The sequence below is a fragment of the Zonotrichia albicollis genome, chromosome 14 (assembly GCF_047830755.1).
Source record: "Zonotrichia albicollis isolate bZonAlb1 chromosome 14, bZonAlb1.hap1, whole genome shotgun sequence".
Classification (NCBI taxonomy): Eukaryota; Metazoa; Chordata; class Aves; order Passeriformes; family Passerellidae; genus Zonotrichia; species Zonotrichia albicollis.
This window is the reverse complement of record NC_133832.1, coordinates 9,302,556-9,329,914: the sequence shown is the minus strand read 5'-3', so window position 1 is coordinate 9,329,914 and position 27,359 is coordinate 9,302,556. Positions and strand designations below refer to the sequence as shown.

General features: G+C 38.3%; 1 protein-coding gene across 4 annotated transcripts in view; it reads right to left on the bottom strand.

Moving 5' to 3' along the window:
• Positions 1 to 27,359, bottom strand: part of AMMECR1 (AMMECR nuclear protein 1) — a 96,551-nt gene that overhangs the window by 13,166 nt on the left and 56,026 nt on the right. For 2 of the 4 annotated variants that reach the window (XM_074551527.1, XM_074551529.1), the window contains exons 3-4: positions 24,904 to 25,014; positions 1,879 to 1,993 (exon numbers count right to left, since the gene is read on the bottom strand). In XM_074551527.1, coding sequence (XP_074407628.1) covers positions 1,879 to 1,993; positions 24,904 to 25,014 — 226 coding nt within the window. Of the gene's footprint in view, positions 1 to 1,878; positions 1,994 to 21,676; positions 21,734 to 24,392; positions 24,497 to 24,903; positions 25,015 to 27,359 lie in introns of all 4 variants that reach the window. The other 2 variants (XR_012582695.1, XM_074551528.1) reach the window with 2 other exon arrangements.

Genomic DNA, 27,359 nt, shown 5'->3' with positions numbered 1-27,359 from the left:
ATCCATCACTCTGCTTCAGCACAGAGAAGACACTCCTGAGCTGTCTCAGACGACTTCACTCCTGACTCCAGATGACATTGTCTCCAAGTCTCTCCAAGCACTGACTTGTCTGAATTGGTAATTTTGAAATATTGTGACCTGTGTCAGCAAATTGCTGACCTGATGACACAAGATCATCAGCAGCACACCTACAAAAGCAGGGACTCCTACCTAGGCTGATGTTTTTCAGGATGAACCCAGCATGACAAATGACAGATGCAGACTCTTTACATCATACTCTAGACATCCTGAAATGTCCTTTTGCCATTAATATTGATTGCATAACTGCAGCTCTCTTAAAAGACACATGGGTGACATAAGCTATCCCACTGCCAGGCACACAGTGATGAATCACTCTTTTAAGGATTAACAACCACAAATTTTATAATGTCATACCTATATGTCACCCCCCTCCTCTGGGTCTTTTTGTATGGAAACCAAGTTTGTGACCATTTCTTATAATTGTAGGAATTTATGAAGAGTTTTAACAACTCATCACTAGAAAACCTTAAATGAAATAGGAGAGAGCAACTAAGCAACACAAAGCCTTTTATATTTTTGACCCCTGCATTCTTCCCTTGTAAGTCAGGGGTTTCCAATAAGAACAACTGTAAGAATCCATAAAATCAATCAGAAATCAGAAACACTAGAGTTCAGCACTATGCTTACTTACACTGTTGTTAACGTCCCACAAGTTCTGCAGAAAAATACAGAAAGTGCATAGAAAGTAAAAGCCTCCCTTTTTTCCTATTAGTTATGAATCAGCAGTTGCCCAAGAAACAAAGCTAAAACCAGTCTTTCCAAGGGAAAGTGGATTTTTGAACTCAGGCTTTGCTTTCAGCTTTTCCTTAAGGAAAAGCTATTGAATGCACATTTTTTATCTCTAAATACAACAGAAAGTCTCTTTTTCTCCTAAGAAGTTTTAAATATTTAGTCAGGCTAAGTTATTATTAAACTTAGCTTTTGTGGTGTCTCTGGCATTATAATGTCTGCAATTCTATGACAATTTCAAAATTTTTCATATGTCCACTCAAAAATAGATTCAAAGAGGAATGAGAAATGCAACATGATGACCGAGATGAGGAGTTCATCTTAAGTCAAGTACCTTGTTTTCTGCAAGCATCTAATGCTAAATAATTTGGGGAAAGAACATTACAGACTAACACTTCCATCAGCATACACTGTCATACACACGTCAGCATGTGCTTTGCAATCTCTTTAAGGCTGCTGCTCCAAGAGGATGCATGCAGGTTTCCTAGAACCTGGCAATTAGAGCAGATTCAGCTCCGTGCGTAAGCAGCGTGATTTCTGTGGCCTCACTGCACAAAGGCCTTGGGAGGGCTGTGCAGGACACTCACTCTGAAAGTAAACCAAGTCTGGGGGAAGATGAATGCCTCTACAAGCTAAATGAAGCAGCTTGTTCTGGGACTGCAATTTTGTGCATTTTGTTTCTGGAAGTACACATCAGACTGTTAACTTCCATACTGGAACAGCCCTTTCCAGAGTCAAGGGACTGATCCACCAGGCAGATGCTGCAAATGAGACCTCAGGACAACCTTGCTCAGACAATAGCTTCATTGATGGAGTCTTAGACATCAAGACACCCATGCAGACCACTCTGAGTGTCTTTGTGGGCAAAATCACAACTTTATTCCATTTGCATGGCTCAGACTCTTGAGGTGACAACAGTTTTATCAAAAAGTGTCTTTTGAGTCTATGCACATACCCATGTGTACAGAGTACAAACAGTGACAGCTTCACTAATACATGCAGATCATTTGAACAGTGTTACTTCAGCTATAGATGTTCATTTTCGTGAAAGACATCTGACATTCTTACCTCCCAATCCATGTAGTCACACACATCTTCAAAGTTAGTGAGTAGAGACACTGAGCAGAAAAGCCGTGGCAGCTCATCCCTCGTCATTGGGGGGAAACGACTATCTTTAAGGGCACTGTTGAAGACAAAACAGAATTGCAAAGGATTTTTTTTTTTAATTTTTAATGAAGAGTATAAAGGAGAAAGAAAAATCCTGATGAAATGATGACCAGTTTGATTACCCAGTCACCAGTGTAACATACACTCTGATCAACATTTCCAGCTTTTTCCTTAGACATTTGTTTTGGTTCTTGGCTGGCCAATCAGATGATGTTCTGAGGGTCATTCCTTCCTGAACTGGCTTTGCTACTGTGACAATCTTATTATTACAGCAGCAGAAAGCTTTTAAAAAAAGTTACAAAAGCAATACCTCCTCCACTTGCAACTTGTAAATCCCTTTCAAAAATGATTAAACTTCTCAACACAAAGTGAAGGGGGGAAGTTCTACAGCCTGCAGTGATCAAACACTTAATACAGTAATGAAATTGTAGAACTTAATAAATCAGTGAAAAAAAAATCTAAACAAGCAGAATATTCTCTAAAAAAGACTAACATTCATGCTTACTAGCAAAGGTGAATATAAAAAGGTGAAAACATCCAAGGGCTCTACAGACCTGTACACCTACAGGACTTGGAAGTTCTGCAAAGCAGATGTGATTAGTAACAGGGAAGCTTGCAAACAGCTAATCCATGGATGACATACCATTCTACAGACAGACAGACAGACCTACTGGGGTAAAACCCACACTGAGGGAGCTACCTGTGCACAGGCCAGCATGCCTGCAAACACACAGCAAGCAACACATGACTAACAACACTTGTAAAACCTACCTGCGTAAGTTTGGTTAAGAACCAGTTAAATTGGCAAAGGGAATGTTAATGTGAGGATGGCATCTCAATCTTTTATTCTCTTAAGCTTTAAAATATGTGAATACAAACATGCCCATCTCCAGCAACAACAGCGATCTGCTAACTGAGCTTTTGAAGGAGTAAAGAGAATTTAAGAGACTTACTGAAATACTATCGAGCTCGTCACCTGTCCCATTGTTTCATCTAACAATCAGATTGTGCTTAATCGTTTTCCTTGGCCTAGAGCCAGTGGCTGCCCCTTAGCTGATATAATCACAGCCATGGCCAAGGTGTTAGAATAATGGCTGCAGCCTTTGCACCAGAATTCACCAGAATTTTTATAAAAAGCAAAAGAACTTCGTAACAGCAAACCACGTAAGGACACGTGAGAAAAAAACCACAACATGTAAAGTTTAACTAAAGGAAATCATCATATGTAAAACCAGAAATAGTTTCCCATCAAGAACTAATACCATACACTGAAGAGTTAAAATAGAACCTACATTATTCTGGGGTGGGGAAGAAAGCAAATTTTTTGTTGCAGGTATTACAAAACACAACATAGTATTGAAATTCAGACTCCATTTCTACACAAACCTGTGAAGAACTGGGGACACTAAAGAGATTTAAAGCATAAGGCCTATGATATTTAACTAATGACTTCCTCTGAAGATGTATCAAAAGCAGGTAATGCTGATGGGATTTTCCAGGCCAGCTTTGAAACTGCTGGAACCAGGCAGAGTTACCATGCTCTGCTCACTGGTGTTCAGAGCAACATCAGAGATAACTCCTATAGCCACAGCATACCAACAACATCCCAAAATACCAATAACCTAATTCAGCTTTCCGATCCCCCCACATGGTGGTGAAAATAAATAAACATACATATGTGAAAGGAGGAACACTGAGAACACAGGGACAGCTCAAACCAAAAGTCCATCTAGCTTTAAGTCTACCTAGTAGTAAGTCCTTACCAACAGCAGTTAGCAACATGAGTACAAGAACATGGTCACAGTAAATATCCAGGGGTACCTTCCTAGAATACTCTCTAGGAATCCAGTTATTTATAGCTTAGGTATTTTGAGTCAGAGATGGGATCACTGTACTTTAAAGCTCTTCTGAATTTTATTTTGTAAATTCATGTATACACTTATAACATTTTACCCCCCTTTTAAAATAAAAAAATTATTATTGGAACCTCTAATCCTCTTCAAATACATTGCTACTACAGGTTTGCTTATTTGCAGATGGCTCATTTCCCTGAGGTCTCCTGTCATACAACCAATCTATGTGAACACTCTAGTGAGAAGCACCCAGACAGACAAGCATTATTTCATCAACAAACAACAAATTCAGTTATCCCCACAAACAACTGTATGCACAGATACTGTTAATATTACTTTAAATCTGTTTCTTGAAATTTATGCAACCATCTTACCAAGCAAAACACTTTCCCTAATGCAAGAATTTAAAACCCTCAAAGGATTTTTTTTCTTTTTTGCACAACTTGGTACTAGGAGTTTGTCTTTGAATTCCAACTCCTATAGCTGCCAAAATCTACTGTAAATTTCACCTTTTTGAGGCAAAGGTTGTCTGTGTGCTGTGGGTGTAAGCTTGATCCCCACAAAGGTAGCAGCAGAAGTCTCCAGCAAATTCCCACTCACTGAAGATCTGCTGCACTGGCATTGCTACATGATAAACCATCTGTAATTTAACATTCTTCAAGTTGTGCAGAAACAAACCCCATCCCATGCCCGTGTAAGCCAGGTCTCACAGAACCACAGAATATCCTAAACTGGAAGGGACACATCAGGATCATCAGCTCCTGGCCTTGTGCAGGACACCCCAGCTCAGTTACGCCACCTAAATGCTGAGCTAATAACTTGAAACAAGACGACTGAAACAATGACATATTTAAATATTGATAAAAAGCTGGAATATGAAACTTTCAAGTGAACACTGGGAGCAGGAAGGCTCACAAAGGTGAAAAAGCCTTGGGCACACGGAGGCAGCCAAGTGGTTCAGTTCCAGAGAAAGCAGTGCCATGCAGTGCCCAGCACATGCTGAGCAGCCAGCTCAGCTGCCCTGCTCCATTCTTCAGCAATGACACTGGCACAAATACCCTGTCTTCATGTAACCACCTCACAGAACTAAAATACTGCTATCAAATGATGGAGCTATTTCAATTATAACTAACTCCTGCTGAACTGCCAGGTGCTATTCCATCTGTACAGCACGCTGGAAAATTTCGCCTCAACACCTCCACAGCTACAGACACTGGTGCACAGATCCTGCCTCAAAACTCCTGCTGCTGGAGGTAAGTGAGGCAGAGTAAGACCAGAGATTTGAGTAACAGCCTCTGACACCACTGTGACTACTTTACACAGATATTGCTGTGATTTTAATCCTCCTTGGCGTCTCTTCAGACCCTTTCCAGCTTTCAAAATAGCTTTGCCTCTGTTGTTTCATAAGTAAAACATAAATTTACCTGGAGAAACTTGTGTTGACAATCAGGAACTGGAATAAAACCTACTGAAAGGAAATGCCAACAAGAAAGCATATACTGATTAGCTACACATGAAATACTGTCTCCTAACAAAATTTATGAACTAAAAATTTTATCATCAGGTGCCAGCTTTAGAATAACTACCTTAAAACTTTGTAACCTCTTCCTAATGAGTCTGGACATCACACGCTACTTAAAAAACCAAGACCTGTTTTATCATGCTCTATATTACAGTTAGAATACCAGTCATCTTCTCAATCATTCTATTACTGCTACCATACTCTACAACTCTACAGTAAGTTCCAGATAACTCTGCAAATGTAAAAGCACACCAGCTTTGTAAAACCTCTTCACAGATGAACTGCTTTCATTTTAGCATTTCCCAATGCCTGGCTAGCAGGAGACATACGGCATTAGAGATGATTCTCTTCAGAACTCAGCCACAGTCCTTGAGTTTAAACTTCATCTCTGTGGGTAGTGAAGAAATCACCACCTATGACTGTTCTGATGGGGCCAGTGGAACAAGTGGATGGTGCCCAGTGGTTCCTCAAGGGCAGCTTCCACTTTATACAAGTCTCAGCTGCCAATGGTTGACAGACTGACATCACTCTCAGAAGTGTCAGCAGATGTCAATACAGTCAGCAAGAAAAAAAATCCTTGCAGGAGCTTTTACTTTTGCCATTCCTGTTTGGGCAAGAAAGAGAAACAGTTTCTACAGGCAGCAGTTTAGCCCTTACCACCCAACCCAGACACTACACAAACATCAATGGATGGAAATTCAGACCTGGGCCTCCCCTGCCCTGTCACTGCACTTGCCATGTGCCTGTTGGTAACCAACTCCCAACAAGCAGAAAACAAGACAAGGCAACGCCTGCTTTCCTCAAAAGCTTGTCACTGGTCTGAACTCAGAATAAAAAAGTCACCATCTAACTGTGGGTCATCAACATTCTTATCTGGCACAGGAGAATTTGTACGTGTCTGTACATTTACAGCCTTAGAATTCTTCTGTTAGAAAAATTAATGAAATCTAGCATGTTAAATACCACATTTAAAAATATTTACTCCACAATTTTTACGTGTAACTTAGAATTAAGGAAGGGTAATTGGAAATAATCAGCAAAAGAAGTTGGAAAAATGAGGTGGCATTCAAAGCTACTTTTAAAGAAAAAGCCCAATAATTGTAAAAGCATTTCCTAGACCATCTGTTCTTTATTCCTTCATGCCCAGAAATAGATTACATATATTGCTGCTGACTAAATGGAAGTACATAGTACTGAAAAGAGGTAGTGCCAAGCAAGGGGAATTCTAGGTGGCCAATAAAAGGGCATTCATTTTTCCACACAGAGTCTGCTCCATGTAAAAAGTCAGAATTGAATCCTGTTCAAGGAAAACTATTTTTAGATACCAAATGCATGCACGCATATGCATGGCCTTTCTAGTTAAATATTTATGCAGCCCTGGATGTCCTAAGATCAAGTAATTGCCAGTTAGGAAAAAAGCCAAAACAAAGTGTTACTCAACTATCAGTTTTTCTTCAGCTGAGGCATACTATACAAATCTCAGCTTTTCTTCAAATGAAGTTTATTTGGCTATAGGGAATGTTTATCAGTAATTTCATTTTCCAAGGACCACTCCTCTTTGTATATGCAATATAGGAAAGCTTGCAAACACTTCAAACACACTGAAAGTATAAAAAGAAAAGGGAATTGTTTGAAGTATGAGTTGCTGTGACAAACAGTATGATGATTTGGAAAAAAATATATTCCTTACATATTTATGTTCCTTAAAACTACATCTTGTTTTCTATAAAATATCACTACAGAAGCTCTTAGAACAACCTGAAATGATAGTATGTGCAGGTGAAGCAAAATGAAATACATTGTGTTCTCCATCCATAATTTCTGTAGGCTATAAAAATGCCTTAAAAAGAAAAGTCAGCTTCAGTCTTTGAGAACGTAGGGCTCTTACATGTGATATGGCAGATGGTAACAAACAGTAGAACACAAATTAGGGAAATAAGTAGTAGTGGAGTTTAATTACTCTATTTAGAAATGCCTCAAAATCCTTGTGATTGAATTAAAAAGATCCTTTAAACAAGTCTGATAGCATATAAGCATCAAAAATAGTAAAAAAGGATTTTGATGCAGATGAATAGTGGCATTAAATGAATTGAATTCTTAGTGTTTTACTCATTGTTATTTAACAACAAACATTAACAGTGAAATTTCCCATTAAAGCTCTTTTTTGGGGATAGTCACATCTACAGATTTATACTGGACAGAGTTTAGATAAAACTGGATACAGTTCTGTACACTGCTGGAAATGACTTCAAAGGTTTAAACATGACACGGGAGGAGGAGATGCAAAGGAAGCTGTCAAGCACTGGGCATGATGTAAGCAATACTCACTTTTATAGGAAGTGTGAATGAGGCAGAGACATTAAGTGACTCATGCAATTTAGGAGGCTTACACTGAGTCAGTGACAGAATTGAGAACAGAAACCAAGATCCCTGATTCCTAAAAATCTACTTTTTGTGACAGCCTCTCTTTCAGTCTGCTCAGCCTATCCTGTATAAATGTAGCTCCTAAAAGCCTAATCAAACAGAACTGACAAATTAAATCCAATTTAAAAATTAATTTTCTATTACTTTTTTAGTTCACTCTATAGTAATAGTTTTTTCCTTAACCAGTTTCTGATATTGAACACAGTTAAACTAAACCACAACTTTATGGCATCTAAACAATTCTTCAAATATCATCAGCATACATATGAAAAGTAGGCTAAAGATGTTATTTTACAAACTATTACCCTCTTCTGATAAACAGTACCTTGGCACTACTTTCAGATGGTAGGGAAGAGACTTAAATCCTCCCAGCTCTTTATTTAGCTCAATAAAGGTAACCCTGAGAGATTTTGCAATTTTTTTCACTGAGCCAACTAGCTTAGTAGAATTACATTTGAAGATGTATTTCACAAAGAAATGGCCCTTTGTCAATGAATTCAGCCCAAAGGGCTGAGATATTGTACTTCAATTAGTTCAAAGCCTCCTTAAATTAATGAGTGGCAAACTTACTGGGTTTTAGGGAACAGTAAAGAAAAGGCAACAGCAAGAGACACTTGGTGCCAGGGTTTCAGAACAAGATAAAAAGACAGTATTTACTGTTCCACTGCTGGGTTACTGAGCAGTGAAGTTAGTTCAGATTTCTACTTCTTCATTGAGTAACTTCAAGAGGAAGAAATTAAGGAACACTTAAGCAGACCACCAGTATTTTCCTAATGAAAATCAGCTCTCTCAGCTCGGTTTGGCAGAGACCAGAGAAAACTAACAGCTTCCAAGTCACGACATGCAATTAATTTTTAAGCCAGAAAAGCAGGGCAGAGTGTGCTCTACTGCAGAAAGTAGAAATTATTATGAATACAATCCTCCTAGCTGTCAGCATAAGCCATCAGACAGCCCAACAAAACCCACAGGTCACCCTACTACTCACTTTTATTTATGACCAGCAGAATTCTGCCAATTTAAATGGAGATTTCAAGGAGTAATTTAAACACAACATCAAATCACTTGAATGCAAGCAAAAAGCATTTATTTATATTGTTGCTCTTTTTTTGGGTCAGACTGGAAAAATTTCCAGGAAACAAAACAACTGTGAATGACGTGTTTTTCCTGAACCCTCCCTTACATTTGGGAATGGGAAAGAACAACATTTATATTTCCTGCACATTATGCTGCTAAGTGGTAGTCAGAATATAAAAAAAGAAATACACACTTGTTGTGTGGCACAGAGGTACATCTCTGAAGTTCTCAGCTGATTTTATCAGAACAGTGCAGCAGGTAACAGCAAGAGCATTCCAGATGGGACAAATAAAATACTGATCTGGCATTCTGACTCTTGAATCAATTTATTTATTTTTTTACTCCCCAGAAGTGAAGCATGCCAGAAGGACTCTCTTTTCCCAATCTGTCTGGAATCAGACACGTTACTTAAGAGGAAGAAGGAAAAACCTATTGGTCTATTTTAGACAGTTATTTTAGCTTTGAAAAAAATACCATTCCTTTTAAGAGAAATCAGAGCATGTATATAAATTAGGCATTTAGAAAAGCTCATCAGAAAAGGCAACCTATGCTAGCTACATAAGACAATTAGGTCTCTATTTCAGACAGCCAGCAGCTCCAAAAATAAGCTGTCTATACATTCTCCGTATTTAATGGCTTCAAGAGTATTTTTATGTACACAGATGTATTGTGGAAACCATACCCACAATTAAAAATCTAACCATACTGGTATTGCTGGTAAGCTTCTGGGCCCTTGTTTTTCCATAAAAAAGTCCACTAGCTGTATAAATCAAAAGAAGCTTTTACAGAATATTTCTAGGCGTACTTAAAATTTCCAGACAAATCCTTATTTGATTTCTCATTCTGGCTACACAGTGTAGATGCAGTCCTGAGCACACAGAGGGACTGACAGGGTGTGAGATGCTGCTCAAGGACTCTGCACTCACTGTGAGTACCTGACAGGACACAGAGCTCATGTGCTGAAGCTCCTGGGGGTTTCACTGCTGCTGGTTCTTCAGCTGGGTCTGTCAGCCTTGGGTACACAGAAGATGAAAACTCCAACTCCTCACTGACTCACTGTTACAAAATTTCTTTTAAGAAAAGCAAGCTCACAAGCATGAAGCTCTAAAAACCAACACTCCCATAAATTCAGGGCTTTTTAGCAGAATGAAACAAATACATGTTTTTCTACTGCTCTGATAACTATCCACAGAAATATTCTACCATGCTGGATTTTTCCAAACAAACCCAGTCCATCGTTATGCCATGAAGATGTTACACTGTGTGGACATGATGCCTGAAATCAATTTCTCTTTCTTTGTAACATAAAGTATCAGGGAAACAACAGAGGATTGTATGGATAGGTTCTTAAAGTTTAGGAGAATTCTGTGTATGTGCTGTTATGGACTTCAAGTGGAAAAGTATGATCACAAAAGTCACAGCACTTGCAACCTGCTCCCATCAAAAGGTTCAGTTAAAACTAAGAAGATCCACAAAGTGATATTGTAGGTTCCTGATTACATTCATAAGAGTCAAGTTTCTGTGGCTTTAACTTCCTGTTTCCTGAAACCAGAAATCTTACACTACAGTGCTTCTGTGGTTCTAAAGAACTTACTGGCCTTTCAAAAGGCCAAATATGGTAAAGACTCCATTTTTCTCACAGTTTTAATCCTGCAGGGCACAAGGTATCATTTTGCATTACTATATAATATATCCTATTACACCAGAAAAAAATAAATCTTCAATTATGTTAACTTCAAGACACAGAAAAGCTTCAGTAACAGCTCAGAGCTACACCCTGACAGAGGTGTGCTAAATCCAAAATCTTCCCATCACACAGGGCAGTGAGAGAGGGGCAGCTTGGAGCACACAAGAGCCCAGAGTGAGCAGTTACTGTGCACTCCCAGGTGCAGGTGGAGAGCTGCAATTGCCTGTTCCATTCTCTCCATCCTGCAGGAACACCACGGGGCAGTTTGGGACATCCACCACCCACAGCTGGGAATTGCACTGGGAATTGCTCAACACAGACCCCAAACATCTCCTGACCACAAGGGAACATCAGGTCAGCAGCTCTACACAGGAGTTTCTTCATTGGGAGCAGCTTCTTTTCTGCCTTTTGCTGTATTGATAATGTATTTTCTTTTCTGCCTTTTCCTGTATTGTTTATGGATTTTCTTTTCTGCCTTTTCCTGTACTTCTGTATTGTCCCTCACCTGTCCCTGCACCATACATCCTGCTGGGATAAATGACAATGGAATTCAAAAATGTGTGACAGTTTGTGTCATAAACATTCAGGAAGCTGAAAGGTGTCAATTTCCAGAAATGTTTTCGTTTGCTACATAAAAACCAAATCCACAGCACTTGAAACGTTCTCCCAGCATAACACAGCAGGCTTGTCACAGTGATTCCAGGCGCTTGTTTAAAAACTGAGCAACAAAACTGACCAGGGTTTGGTGTGTAGGCTTTTGTTTGGTGAATACATGATAACAGACTAGTCAGAAAACCTTAATTGAGCTCCAACTGGACTAAATTATAATGTCACTAAAAGGCTTTCCAGCAGATGGCAAAGTTTAGATAATGAACTGCTCAATTACACTTAGAACCACGCAGCTTGAGCAACATTAAGAACTCAAATCTCTAGGAACATAAAAAGAAATCTCTAGAATTCTTTACATCTCCAGCACATCTCTCAATATTGACCTAAGATCATTATTTTACCACAAAACAGATACTGAAGTCAAGACAAAATCTTTGAGGTCACATAATAGCTGAGTTCAACTCTCATTTAAGCAATTCACAAAATATTGCTCTCCCTCTAAAGCTGCATTCAAGCCACAATTTTATAAAAGAACAAATTAATGAGGTATTTTTAATTTATTATGAACTTTGAAAAGACCTCATCTTAAGTACATACAGAAAAACATTTCTAAATGTGTCAGCAATATAGTTATATATAAATACAGGAAGATAATGTAAACATTTACATCTTCAAATTCCTGCAGCTTGTAAAAAAAAGGTCTTTTTAAATTATGCTGCTGAGATTCTGGAACAAAAGAGTACTTTATTTTCTCTATTTCTTCTGTCACCAGAAACTCTGTATTTTTATGTAAAAATATGATGGTTGAACCTTTATTTCTCAGTTTCAGTACTGTTTGCCACAAACACTGAAACTGTTTTTCTATCAGGACTCTAAAATCACAGTGGACAAATTAAATATAAGGAAAGCAAAAGGTATGCTAGATTATGAAGTAAATCAATTCAGAAGGACAAATATTGCAGAATCACAGAATAGCTCTGGAAGTGACCTTAAAGATCATTTAATCCCAACCCCCTGGTGTGGGCAGGGACACCTTCCACCAGAGCAGGTTGCTCAATCATATTTTCTTACATGAAGTGTTGCAGTAAATGGTTCACAGAAAAAGCTTAAGACAAGAAAATATGCTGAAATATGAAGGCATCAGTAAATATAGTCTAAGAAATAAAAAGGATGCAACCTTGAAATTCTTCAACACAGACTGAGAGTAACCCAAGGTCCACACTGCCTTACAGACTGGAATACAACCACTCGAAATACAGAACACAGGATAATATCCTGGCTTGTTTCCCAAGATGTGTTCCATCAGTATCACAACTCAACTTGGATTATGTTCAAACCAACTGGTTTTTAGCTAAACAATCTCTTACACATCCTGCAAGTACATCTGCAGAGGGATGCAGATCTGAGTGTTGTCAGTGTAGAGGATGATAAATGAGCTCATAGCATCTTACTAATTCTGTGTTTTTATAAATACAGTAGAAGATCAGCACAAGATGAGTCCCTTGTGGCACATCACATGTAACAAGACCTCAGGGAAAGAAATGGTCTCTCCTTCCTTCATGAGACTTTGGGTTTCTGGGCACTTGCTCCTGCTATCATGATGCTATTCTAGAATGCAGCCATCAGAACTGCTGCATCAACAGAACTTAATTCCAGTTTAAGGCAACAAAAAAGGCTTTTTTCTGTTCATTTTGTAGGTGTGCAGGTTTTTATTTCATATATGAATCTCATTATCAGATCAAGCTATGAACAGAGTCTGTTTTAGATACATAAGCACATTCTATATATCTGGAAGCTTTGCATCCTGCATTTCCTTCCCTCCACCTTCCACACACAAAGAAGTTGTCTGTAAGCCATCTTCTCATTCTCCTTTTAGCAACTCTGCCACTTCTCTCTCACTCCTGAGAGCGGGTCACGATTTCATCCTTTTATTCCTTCCAGATTCCTGTCACAATTCTGTCTGCTTGGGGTGGCACGTTCTGTACCACCTGCAACCTACTCAGCTTACAGAACTGCCTGCATGGGGCACTCACAAACCCCTCTTATCTAAGGTCAAGATGCCCAAGCAATAGAATGCTTGCAAGCTCAGCTAAGCAGCACATTCAGTTCCAAGTCTGCCAGCTGCCACTCTGTATATGTTTTTCACTCTAAACTAGGTTTTGAGTAGCAAATAAAACCAGCAGAAGTGGAATGAAAAAGAAGTTCTGAAATAAAGGCAAAGGTCCAGGTTAGGCTACATCTGTCTGTAGCCTCAGAAACTTAAGTATTCAAGGAATGCATTTAAATCACATTTTCTTAGAGAAACTACAGACCAAATTCTTCTGCCTTGAAGGGAGTAGAGTTTTGCCATTCACCGCAGTAAAGCCTAAACCAGAAAAGGATTGTTTTGTCCATGTGTCTATTCAGCTTTTAACTACCACAACCATCTTGTACTGCCACATATGTTTAACCAAGGGACTTGTACCAAGACCAGCTGAAGCCCAACTATTCAATGTTAAATGAGGATAAAGTGGGGGGACACAAAATACTGGTTTAGTCATAATCATACCATTAGAGGTACAATTCAACACATCTATCTAAAGTGGCTAATATTTAAATGGGAATAGATTATCACCTTTTTAAAAAGCAACTCATGAAATGTTTCATCTCCTGAATGTCAGGAATGCTTTAGTCAAACACAGACTTGTGAAATCATATGTAACAGCACTTGGAAATTCACATTTTGGGGAAAAAAAAGAAAAAGAAAAAAAAGAACATGCATTGTAGACTTCCACAAACCTGAAGAGAGTTTTCTGAGCAACAAACCCGAAAGCCACCCTTTCAGTGATTGAAAAAGCTGAGCACACAAAGAGGGGTGGCTCTGGCAAACGAGGCTGCATGCGGTGCAGAGACCTCCACAGACAAAGCACAGCTGCTGCTCTTTGCAATGAGGGATTAGCAGTCTAGGTCAAAGGAAAAAAGCCTCTCTGTAGCTAAGTGAGCAAACTGCAGAATGCATCCTCAGCACAGATGAGAAAGGGCCAGCTAACCAGCTTGCAAATCGTGCAGAAGTTTCTGGAACAGAAACAAAACTAGCATCAATTTCTTGACAGAGCATGTAAAATATTTCTGGTGAAAAGCAGTGATGCCCTGGTGTAGAACCAAGGTTACAATGACCTCCCAATTACTTTAAAATTACATTTCTCCTTTTCTTTCTTTGTGTTCACTTATATAACAAGCATTTTTTCTTCATGGCCAAACGAACACATTACATGTGGGGCTTTAACAATACCTGGAAGTAACTGGCCTAGAGATAACACAAGCAGCTCTTTTAACTCTAATTCAATAAGAACTGAAGCTATTAAATGCATACACATATGCACACAGAACATATTTTTTTTCCATACAGACATATCTCTTTCAACATTTCTACAATTGAGTCACATTATATTTTGGCTTTACATTGAGCTTTAGTTTAATGGGATATAAGCCAATATTTAAAGAAAATACTTGCTTAACCTTTTATTACATGCTAAATAATTTTTATTCTACATTATTCACTTTAGCAACATTAAATGAAAGAAATTAAGAGTCTCCTGAAGTAAGAAATACCATTTGAATGTACCAGTGTGAATGTATTTCTAATCTGCCTTTTATTTATCAGTAAAGCACTGGGAATGTTACTCACAATTAGCCTGGTATCTAAAGTAGCAAATTAATTGCCTGTTACAAGAAGTCTGACACCTATTTCAGTTTGTGGTATTATAGAATTCATATAATTACGTGAACTAGAAGTACCAGAAAGCTGTAGTGTTAAAAAAAAAAAAAAAAAACCAAAAACCAGGAGCTTTTCTTCTTTTCCCCTGTAAAATGAGAACTAAGGGAATCCCAATGAACTGGAAAATACATTAAAAATAAAAAGTCACCATTCCTTGCTGGTAAAAGTTTGCAATATCTGATTTAATATACAGACTTCAACCACAACTGTTAGTAATTGCCAGGATCACAAAGGGCTCTTTCACCGAAGCTGGGGTTGCAGCTTCTGACAGATGAGAAGTTCCCAGGAGCTGTACCCAGGCTCAGCAGAGCATTTCTTAACATCTGCACCACTTCCCCAAGTTCTTGTGGGAGTTATTTATATACTGTACTTCTCCAACCTGAGAGACTGCTTGCCTGACAACTGACCCTTTAATGCAAGTAATCTGCACTAAGAAATAAAGATTATAGCGTTGCACTAGAACAGGGAACCTAAATTTAAGCATGTGAGCTGACACTCTGTAGCCTACGTATTATATTTACGACACAGGCACATGTCACCATTCCCCCACAGAAAATATCCTTGCCTGAAGAACTGAGTGTTACCAGTCCTACAGAAATTTGTACTGATGGCCAAAAAAAGCTCTTTCCACCATGATCAAAAGCTATTCTCCACATGTAAATTATAACTATATTTTGAAAGTTTTAATTAAAAGTCTTGAAAACTCAAAGGTAGGAATCTTTGAGATTAGAAATATTTTTTGGTTATACAACAAATATTCCTAGGTAATGGTTTATTTACATACCTTCACAGCATTTGATGCTTTGTGAACTGCATCAACACACAGTTATTTACAGAGCTAAAAAAATAAACAAAATACATTCAGTTTGTTTCTAAAATAAAGGCTCTCACAAATATACACTCATTTAGAGTGTATCTAGCACTCCATACATTTTTCTAAGGAGTACGGTTGAAAATGGCAGAATCTAAAAAGTGCATCTGCAATTCAAAGAAAACAGACAAACCTGGAGTGCTTCTGTTCCTAATATATTTTTAAATTAAAGTTAGAAAAGAAAAACGTGGTTACTTTCAAGTAAGTATATATACCCCTACAAGGAACTGGAGATGAAATGGAGTAAAACTCCAGTCACCTGTAACCTCTGAAGTTCAAGAAGTCTTTCAAGACTTCCCTGTGTGTTGTTTCTCCCTCCCCACTCTGTGGTCACTTGCTCACAAATACACATGATATAAGCTGAAATAGTGCAGTCATTGGGCCTCTAAGACTTTAGGACTACCTCAGAAATGTGCTTAACTTCAGATGTCTTCAGACATTCTTCAGCATTTATATGGCTGCCTGTAGACTTCCAAGCAGTGGATAGGCTATTCTTCTTCCAAGAGCTTTTCCTCCATCTTAACTGCACAGCTCTTGTAAAGGACATAACTTCTTTCTTCCTGGTGTCAACAGGAACAAATTTTAGAAACAGGTATCTGTCAGTACTATTCAAAAATTCCAGAAAACACTGCTACAGTTTACAAGAGCATTTTAACTCTTATTACTCTGATCTATGGAAAATGGTAAAAAACAATTTCAAAAGCTTCAACACCTTTGTGTCAAAGCGAACAGGGATAACAAGGGCTTTTGGAGCCCAGTTCCCCACACCCAGTTTGTGCTATTTCTTCTTTAGAGTCTTAAAAGGAAGCATCAGAAAACACCTAAATGGAGGAGGTGCTGACAGACTGAAAACTTTAATAGAGACTCCTTTCCCACAGTGCCTCCCACACAAAGCTGCAGAGTTTAAAGATTTTAACAGCTTGTAAGCATGAGACAATTCTTTTTCCTGTGACCTTGCCTAATCTCTGCTAACTGGTATTGAAACATCAGATTTCAGTAAAAAACAGTTCCTTGAGCCCAAGTGTACTTCTACTGGGCAAGCTATGTGATATATTCCACAGCTGCACCTCAATTCTCAGAGTCTTACTTGGGATGTCTCATATTTATTACATATAAGCACTGGCCACTCTGTGCAGTGGGATGTTTCACTACCCTCACAAGAAAGTTGTGGAAAACATCCCTTGCTCTATATTAAAAATTAACAACTGCTGAGCTGAGAACACACAGAGAAAAACTCACCCACAAGCAGGAAACTTCTCTGCCAACTTTTTCCATTCTGTCCTGTTTCCAAATAGACAAATCCTTTCTTTACAATGTTAGTGCTCTGAGATACACTCCCCCTATGTCTCTGCCTGCTGTGAGCACAGTCCTATCCTGTGTTCTGCACCACTGGCCCACAGCTCAGCACACCTCTGCAGCACTTCACACATCAGTAAGTCACCAAGTCTCAAAGCAAATGTTGTTATAAAAGACTTTTAGGCAATGTTTTGATTATCTTCCCCTTAAGACTATCATATAAAGAGATTAAAAAGTTGACTAAAACCCATCAAAGTACCAACAACTACCTGTACTAGTAAAGGAAAAGCAAGCCATGGCACTACAGAGCATTCTTAGGAAAGCCAAGGTGGCCAGTTCCCCTACATCCACCCTCGCTCCCAAACACTTCTGTCAAGTAATATCCAAGGACAAAGAAATATCTGACTTAGAACCAAACTAGTGTTTCAACTCAACAAGAACTCTGTCTTTGAACTTGCAGGGCATGCATCATTTTGTTCACGTAATTGGAGACTGTGGGAAGAACATGAAATGCAAGATCATCATGGGAAACACTGGAGTCACAAATGAGATGGCTCCTCCCTGAAACCATCTGGAAACTCTGAGTAACTGCTGGGTAGCACCAGTTCAATCAAATTCCAGCAACATCTGATTTATTCCAAATACCACAAGTTACATTAACTAATGAAAGTTATCTTGCTTGAGCATGTCTTTTTCTAAGCATGAATTTTATAAAAGTACATTTTGAAACTCCCCTGTTTTTAATGCATGTCTTTTAAATAAGAAGATGAAATAAGTATTTCAAATACGGCCATTTCCTTAGTTACACCAAATTCTACTGCTGAGACCTCAAACTTATGACAGTGAGTTTGTCTCAGCAAAACCCCCTCTAAACTTCATTGAGCCATTTTATATAGATACGGCAATTTTGTAGTAATTTTTAATTATAAACTTTATTTTTCCTTGATTTTCACATACCTTTCTTAAGCAGTCAATTCCAAGAGTAAGTTCACTCTACAAAACACAGTAGTGCATTCTCCAGTGCCACAGCATTCATATTCTATAACTCAGTTTTCCCAGCAAAACAGTAAAATGGTTATCAATATTTGATAACCCTGGTTCTATTGAAAAAGCTTTGGGAGAGCATCATTATGCTCTCCTCCTTTCATAAAGATAATAATCTAAGGACTGTCCTTCCATTTGTGGCATTTTCCTTTGCTTTCTTTCAAGCAGTGTTGCTAAGGAAACAGACTCATCTACCATTAGGTCCAAGGGTCTAGCAAGGTTTTTCTCAGGAATAATAAAGTAACAATTACAAAACCAGGGTTTTTAGTTTTGTTTTGCTTGTTTGTTTTTAAATAAATAAAAAAATGAAGGCAGAATCATTACATTATCAACACATGCAATATGCAAAAACCATGTATTCCCCAGGGCATGCTCCTCTCTTCTAAACAAGATTTTCCTTACTAACAAAATAAGGAGAAGCATTTAACCCATCATTAAAACAAAAATTTGGGTTTTTTTTCCACTTAAAGAGGCAGTATGGTATTCAGTTTTGCCCTCTGAGAGAAGGCAGCAAACAGCTCTGTTAAACAACAGATCCCTGCAGTAACAACCTGGCACTGTGTGCACAAAATCATTACAGACCTATTTACTGAACTGACTCACACAGAGTAACTAAGTCTGGCTCAATAAATTCAGATTTATATACTTCATCTGGACTTTCTGTTATTGTGGGTTTACATCACAAACCATTTTACTAATAAACATATATTCCACTAGAACAAATCTTAGGATTTATCCAAATTAAAGTGCTTGTTATTTGTAAAGTCAGTGTCTACAGGCAGACTCAAAGCAACTAGCTTTTATTGGCTTGGATAAAATTTAGAAACATGAAAGGCTCCAAGTTTCAGCAAAATCTCATCTATATACAGATGATATGGCAGGCAAATTCATGAGCCAGTACGAAAATTACAAAATATCTATATGTTAAAATAATTTTACAACAATTTCAACAGAGGTAATCAGTAAAACTTCAAGATCACAGTGCTAATACCTCAATTTTATATTTTAACAAAAGCATTTTTGAAAACAAAAAGGAGTTCTAAGATACAACATTATTAATACCTCTGGAGGGCAACACCATCATAAATTACACATATCTCTATACATCTTCTAATTTGTAATGTGAAGTTCAATGCTGAACTCCCTTAATATTCTTCAGCCCAGCTCTGACTCAGAACACAAATATGCTACATACTATATGCTATATATGAATATACATGTGTATGCAATAAATGTGTTCAGTATTTATATATTTCCAAATGGCTTCCCAACACAGCTTTGGCTCGGACATCTCTTTCTTTTCCTAAGGAGTTCCAGTGATAGGAAATTGCAACAAAGTGATGAGAATAAACCCTCCCTCTGCTGCTGCCTGGCAGGTGAGCAGAACCTGCCTTATACTGGGCACTGGGTGATGCCCATGTCACAGCAACAGTGCCAACCACCAACCTGGCAGGACCCAAATTAGCAGAACAGCAATCCTGCAACCTCTTCAGCATTCCTGAACTCTCCTTAGGCCAGGGAGCCCCCATCCTTGGTCTGAGGGAAAAGCACTCAGTACACCCTCTCAAGGGTCAGTTTGGCACCCCACTTCCTACCTCCCCAGGAATGCAGATGTTCTCAAAACACTCCTACAGAACCTTGTACTGCAGTAAGGGAATGAGATGGTGTAACTGAGAGATGCTTATACTGGAGATGTTTAGCCTGGAGAAGAAGAGGCTCAGGGGAGACCTTACTGCTCTCTACCAGCAATAGACTGGCTATTAGGAAGCATTTTTTCACCAAAAGGGTTGTCAGCATGTAGGGCATTTTTGTTCTTAAAACTTAGTGGATTTTATAGGTGGAACCCCCACTAAAAATTTTACCCTTCATGACTGCAACTTGCTGTTAAGTGGGAGGTGGGAGTTACTCATTCCAGAGGGTTATTGCCACTGGCTTCTCACATGCTCTGTGGTACACAGTGCTTGTCTGTTCACTCAACTGGACACAGAACCATGTCAGCACATATGGCCCTAAGCATCTCTTCTCACTTGGAGATCTGTGCCCTCTACCTCAGTAAGGCAACCTGAGAACTCAGAGACCAGCAGGCACCTGCTTTTCACAGGCACATACAAATGGAAAGGAAGCTCTCTGACTTTAAACACAACATTTAACACAGAAGAACAGCATAACCCGGGTGAGTGCAGGCTGTCATGAACCTACACTGCTCTCTGCAGAGTTTAATTACAAATGTGATAATGTAAGCTTCATCTCACAATTATCAGGCACTTTTCCACTGATGGCCACCAGACAGTGTATTAACAGAATTTTAAAAAGCCAACTTTCAGCAGTGGTATACTGTAAATCAAAGCCAAATGTAAGACAGCCTGCAAAGTATTATCAGTGGGCAACACAGAAGCAACAATATGCTATCAAATATTACATGAGATGTTATTTCCACAAATTATTTCAACCAATGACTTCTGTCAACAATGAAGGCCACAACAAGTGTCAAAAACATGTAATTCCCCCAACTCTGCAGTTCAAAAAATTGCAGTCAGATGAATGAGTATGCTTTGCCCTGAATCAATGGTAATGACTACCTACGCCCACAGCAACACTGCTTGGCAGTAAAGGTTTTGGGAAGTTAGCATTGCCCTGTGGGACTGATTACAGGGTTAGAGTAGTAAACTCAACTAAATACACAAAGGAAGTTGTCCTGTCTGTACAAAAACTTGTCACCAGTTTTTAGCAAGTACAGCCAGCATCAATCTTAATGTGATCAGTTTTTAAATATTTTTCAATTTCACCCCTTAAACTAGCTTGCTGTACTGCTATTTTATAGTTAGATCGTAATATCTGGAATAGGAAGAAAGGGTTAGTGTTTTTGGCAGTACTGCAGCAGCAAGGACTGACTCTTGACATTGCTGACAAGGACAGCAGTAGCCAAATCCTCATATGGAATGTACACCCAAATTCAGTTATGAGAAAGTTGGCTTGTAGGTTTCATTTCCTTCCACCTTGTGCTTCTCACCCCCAGCTTCTCTTTGTTTTCTTTTGTTGATCAGCCACATCTAAGCTGAGTGTCAGCAGTCCTATTTCCCTCAGGTGGAGTGGTAAGTAGAACACACAACAAAAAAACTGATTACATCAGACAGTCAGTAGAGACAGGTCTATGCTAGTTAAAGGAAGGAGGGTTAAACCCAGTTTTCAGCCATCAGGTTATTACATTTAAGCCTGGGAGTCCTCCAATGTCTCTTTACTTTCTTCTGGGACAGCAGACTCTGTCATGTAACATCTCCCTTCACCTGCCTGTTCTCTACTACCTCCTCCCCAGATACACATTCTAGCCTTGATGGGCTAAAACAACACAGAGCTAGAAATTTATGCACCTATACTTTTACATCCAATAGGCATAAAATATTATGTCAAATTCTATGAAATAGATTAGAAACTAAAACTAAAATAAAGAACTGAAACCATTTTGTTCAATATCTCAAGTTTGTAAAATCAAGAGATTAAAGCTTTAGTGCTAAAGCCTAAGTCTTACTGCTGTACAGAATACATGAAAAAGTAATTTATCAACCTGGTATGAAATTCTGTGGTAACCTGCTTCCAAGTTCAGAGTATTTCCTTGAAGGAGCTGTAAAACATAAGGTATTTTTCATAATCTGGATTGGTTTATTTTTATGAATTCAGGTGGGATAGTCAATTTAACACATTCAGCCTAAAGGATTATTTTAGCCATGGTAAAATTCCTTCATTCTAAAATGTAATATTCAACTGTAGAACATTTGGACATGGTTTACCTCCTAGTAAAATAAAATACAAATCACCAAATCTGAACCTCTCTCTCCATAAAGTTCTCTAGAAGATTTTAATAATACACATCCTTTTCCCTGTGTTTCACTGATATAACTGCAGAGAAAATTGAATTTAACATGTAGACTTTATAAGGAATGCAGTAATAGTTTTTTTAACTATGGGTATTCTCATCCCTCCTCAGAACTTAGGCAGATGCATCCAATTAACGATGAATCATTCCACATAAATTTCCTGTTTAGAACATACTGGCAATATCAGCACAACAACCTACAGAGCTCAAAATGGTCACAGATCACCACCATTTCTGGTTCCAGACCCAAAAAAGTGAAGGGTGGGGGTGTCCCAAGAAACAAATTATTCACTCCAGATTCTAGATGAACTATCATTATGCTGCTTCAAAGGAACTACACTCCTGTATCAGATAGAGATGTGTATGCTACACATTGGATATGATATACAGCCAGAGATCACTAGAAATAACAAAATTTATTTACTGTGATCCTAAGGACTATTCAGCATATTTGCAATAAAATTGTGTGAAGGCAATTGTGGATATTTTGATTGCTAAGCACCAGAGCATTCAAAAACAGCTGTTCTTTTGTGCCATTTTACTGACTGAAAGCTGGGCCACAATTACACAGAAGGTACTGAAAAGAGTAAAAATTAATTAATTAGACAAACAACCTGGTTCTGTTTATCCACAATGTATCTTCAAAATAACTGAAGCAAAGTGCCTCCCTTTTGAAAAGTGTCAAAGGAAAATAAAGTCAGCAGTCATCTGACTGCATTGTCAACTGAAAGTTTTGGTCAAATTCCACTTTCTGTAGTAAAGCCCATTCTCATTCTACCTACTTTGTTGATTAATTTCTGCCTTTCCTGAATAAGTTTTTCCCTTTCAGGAATTGCCATGTCTTCTGCAGCCCAGATACTGCTGGAGCAAGGTACAATGTCCTAGTTTCTAATCCCTCCTAGGGAGGCCCATTGAGCTCCAAACTCTCCAAGCCCATGGACATTTCAATGGTGCTTCTTTTATTCCTCAAATGCTCTCCTCTGGAAGCCCCACAGTTGAAAAGACTGATCACAAAAAGAAAACCAATCACAGGTAACCCTCTCTTTCTTTTTTTACATAATGACTGATAGAAGGGAACACCTTTTTTGTACATTCACATTTGAACTCTACATTTCAGTGATCATATTTGAAGCTTGGTTGTTATTCAAAAAATAAAGCAACCTGGAAACATTTTAGGTACCATAAGCACAAAAAAGATTTACCATAAAAGGTAACAAAACCCAATATGCACTAAATGTTATATTTTGTTTTAAAGCAACTTATGTTCTTCTGAAGATTTTTTTTTAATAGGTTTGTGTGTAGTTCCATTTTCCTCATCTTGAAAATTATTGATTTGTCCTCTAAATAGCCTAGTATAAACTTCCACAGCATGTGGCCATCCTGTAAATACTGCACTAAAATTATTTCAGTTCCCTTTAATTTTCACCACTTTTCATGTATTTTGACTTCAGCTTTCACAGAATCCAGTCAGGAATCATATAACCAGTTTTAAAGGTATTTAAATGTACAGCCCTGTCTGATTTGCGAGAATGGAAAAATCTATGAGGAACAAAAACTATTTTCTTGAGCTATCACCTTATTCCTAGCCTCAGGGGGAAATTTTCTGTACAAGCTCATTGCTCTTGATCAGGCACTGTAAAGCATACACCTAAATGAAACACTCCCCAGTAAAGGGGGAAAGTTGATTTTCATTCAGTTTGGCTCACTAATGGTTAAGATTTTAGGCTTTTTAACCCTCAACAAAGAAATTGCTTTGAATTTATTAAAAGGTTCTTCTCACCTTCTCAAACCTCATTTTGAATGCTGAGGTTTTAAAGGACACAAGCAGAAACATTCCAGAGTGCATAATAAATAAACTGAACACGATAAAGGTAACCAGGTCTTTCAGAAGTTTGTAAGGGCTCCAGGAGATGAGCAGTTATCTTCTTCAAGCTCAGCAGAGAAGCATGAAATGAACTTCAGGTTGCAACTAACTAGGGAGACATGTAAGAAAGAACATCTCCCATTCTAATATTATTTAATGCCAGAATGGACAAGGCATTTTAACAGCAAAGAGGAAGATCCTGTAATGGACAAAAGCCTCAAATCTAAAGTGATCTGGAAGCACTAATTATTTTACGTTATGACAATTTTAGAGGTCTACACATGCCAGAATGCAGCTTCTATTTTAAAGCACAATAAAGTCTATTGTAGCTGAAAGGAACACAATTCCATTGATTCTTTAGAGAATAAACTTAAGAAAACTCTTAGAAAAACAAGTAGAAAGCTTGCTACTAGCTCTAGTGATAAACTTATTAGTTTTCACTCTATGCAAAGGAAATGGAACAATATTAAGGTGAATGAATTTAGGTGTAGATCAAAACATGAAGATTATGCTGCCAGGGAGTGAAGGATTATCATCACTTACCTCCCTCATCCAGAAGCTTCCCACTCAGGGGCTGGGATGTATCTGAAGAGTAACATGTAATGGAAATTTGTAGCATTAAATTAACTGCAGCTGATTGGAAGCACCTGATGGAGAAGAGGTGAGAATACCTGCTGTTTTAGAAGTGTGAATAGGATAATCCCCAAATCTGACTTTCTGGTCTTCTGGCCTGACATTAACTACTAAGGTTAAAATCTGTCTCAACACTGGAAAAATACCGTAATAATCAGTTATAACAAGTTACTGGAGAGTAGTTTACAGACCAATAAAATGAGAATAGGCTCAACTTATGGTTTTTAACTGCAAGCATGGCCTCATGACACCAGCAGTCAAATACCCAGACAATACTCTCAGCATCAAAAGGAGACACAGGTTTTCATTGACCCGTACAGTGACACAGCCAAAAAACCCAAAACAAACCAAAGCACACCTATCATCTCCTCAACAGACTAGTTAAATATGTAAGTCAAGGCTACAGAAAACAAATTCTTACCTAGTAAGTGTGTACTCCCTGAGTCCTGAATGCAGGTTCATGGCAGAAAAAGTACCTATGCATCCTCGCAATCGCTTATCTCGACCGATCTTCCACGTTACAAACAGTGGGCTGTGGTAGGGAGGAAAAGAGACACGTGATCACAGGAGCAGTTTGACAGTTGGTGTGAAATTTCAGAACAGTGCCCTTCCATTTCAGACAACAGGGGGCAAATCTTGAAAATTACTGTATCTGAACAGGACACAACAGTGAGAAATGTCCTTTGTAATTCTTTTGATTGTTCTAGAAACATTGTTCATGTGATATAATAGAAAATAAGATTACTGGAATAGTTTAGGGACAGAATGAAACTGCCTGGCAACAGATCCAATATGTTCAGTGTACCTTACCCATTAACCTTCTCCTATGAATGGGAAAAGCCTCACCTTAGAGATCTGTATATAAGAAACCCTTTATGGAAGAGAAAAATACCCCTGCCATACCAGCTATCCATTCTTCTGAACACAAATACTTTGGTCCTAATACTGCTGGCTAGAAAGAGTAATGTTTAGAAGACAACAAAATTTAGGAACACCCTCGAAACTTAAAGAATGACCAGAGGAAAGAATATTTTCTCCATGAATCCCAAGTCAGCATTTAAAAATATCAAAAATGACCAGAAGTAGAGCAAAATCTAAGCTGAACACGACCATGATAGTTACAAAGAAATACTAATAACAAACCAATTCATCCACTAAATTAATCAGAAAGAAAGAGGAGAACCATACAGTATTGGGGACCAAACCCTTCCTTGCAGTTCTAGAGAACTGCAATTATCAAAACACAAGCAAGAGAAAACTGCACTAATAATTTCTCAAGAGAGAGCACATGGCATCTGGATATCAACCCTCACAAAGATTTCTAATACTGAGATGAACAGGGATGTTTCAAGAAGAAAAGCATGTAAAATTTACTCTTTTTCTAGAAAGGTGACAAATCAAAGTGCATTATACAGAGAAGAGTGCACTGTATTACATGAGATCAGTCCCTGCAGCACTGCACAGCGTAGCAGGGATGGCTGTAACTCTCCTGGGGTCCGTACACAGGGATGGGGGCACTTTGGGACTCCCAAGGAACAGCCCATATCCCTTTTCTCCTTCCCCATCATCTCCTTTCTCTGGTGTGGCACAAGATACTCATCCTGTGATGGCAGACCAGGATATGCTCAGTCTGCAGCACTAACACAGCAGCACCCAGTCCTCTCCTAATTTGTTAAAATCTGTTATTACCTGGTGGTACAGCAACTTCCTCCTCACTTGACTGAGCTGGACAAGTTCCCTTCTTTCAATGACAATGAATAAAAGAGGAAGCTGAAGTCATAGTTTTCTTTTGGATTTCCTTTTATTTCTTTTCTACTGCCACCCCCTCCCTTTTTAAAAAGTTGTTTAGTAAGTACTGAAAAGCATAAAGCCAAAAGAGTCCATTACCAAACATTTAATAACATGTGGGTTATTGCACTATTTTCCATTCAGATCAACTGGCATTTCACTACATTTTAAAGAAAGGTATCCCAGTCACCCTTAGTGCTACCAACAAAATTATTAAATTGTAATGGCACTGAAAACAGCCTCTCCCCTTGAACAGAAATAAGCATGAGTAAGACTCAAAATGGACTTTAGGATTATTCTCTTGACCTTTATCTTTGGATTATGAGATTTATTAGCTGTAATACACTTAGTGGAGGGCTGTAATTCAAGGAAACATATACATATTTACTTTCCTGTCAAAACTGAATTTCTTCTAAGGTGCCTCATTACTGCCACTTTAAAAGAACAAAAGACCAGAGAACTTCACTGTTGGTCAAATAGCACTGAAACAGTTGCACACACTTTGAAGGTCCTTGTCAATGAATACAAGACAAATTGTAAAAGTTATACACATATACTTTTGTACTACTGGTAGTAGGAGTATAAACATACTGTTCCAACTGAGTTGGGTAAATCAAGCACCACTGGCAGCCATTATTACCATACAACACAAAGTCTGACTAAAGATGTTTTTCCAACTTTTCAACTTCTGTACTGCTCCCCAGGAGCCACTAAAGGTATGAAGATGTCTACACAGGAAATCTAAGCCAGAACAGAATTACCCAATTACCATCACAGATGTCTTCAAAGTGTAATATGGACCACAGGTTCAGAACAGTCAGTGACCCAAGAGGATTCTAACTCTTAAAATTCAAGAAATAAGGCTGAAAGAGACCTTCAGGGTTCTTGCTATTGTAAGGAATAATTATATAATTCTGTTCATAAATGATCCACATTCTACTGTCAGCAGTAGAAATAATGGAGACAAAATCCCCAAAATGAAAAATATGAAGCTTGCCTCAAAACTTTGCTCAAGTTCAGAACCTCTGAAAACATTCCAATTTCCTGCCAAAATGTTTTCCCAGCCAGCTTGTACCTATCTATTCTTGT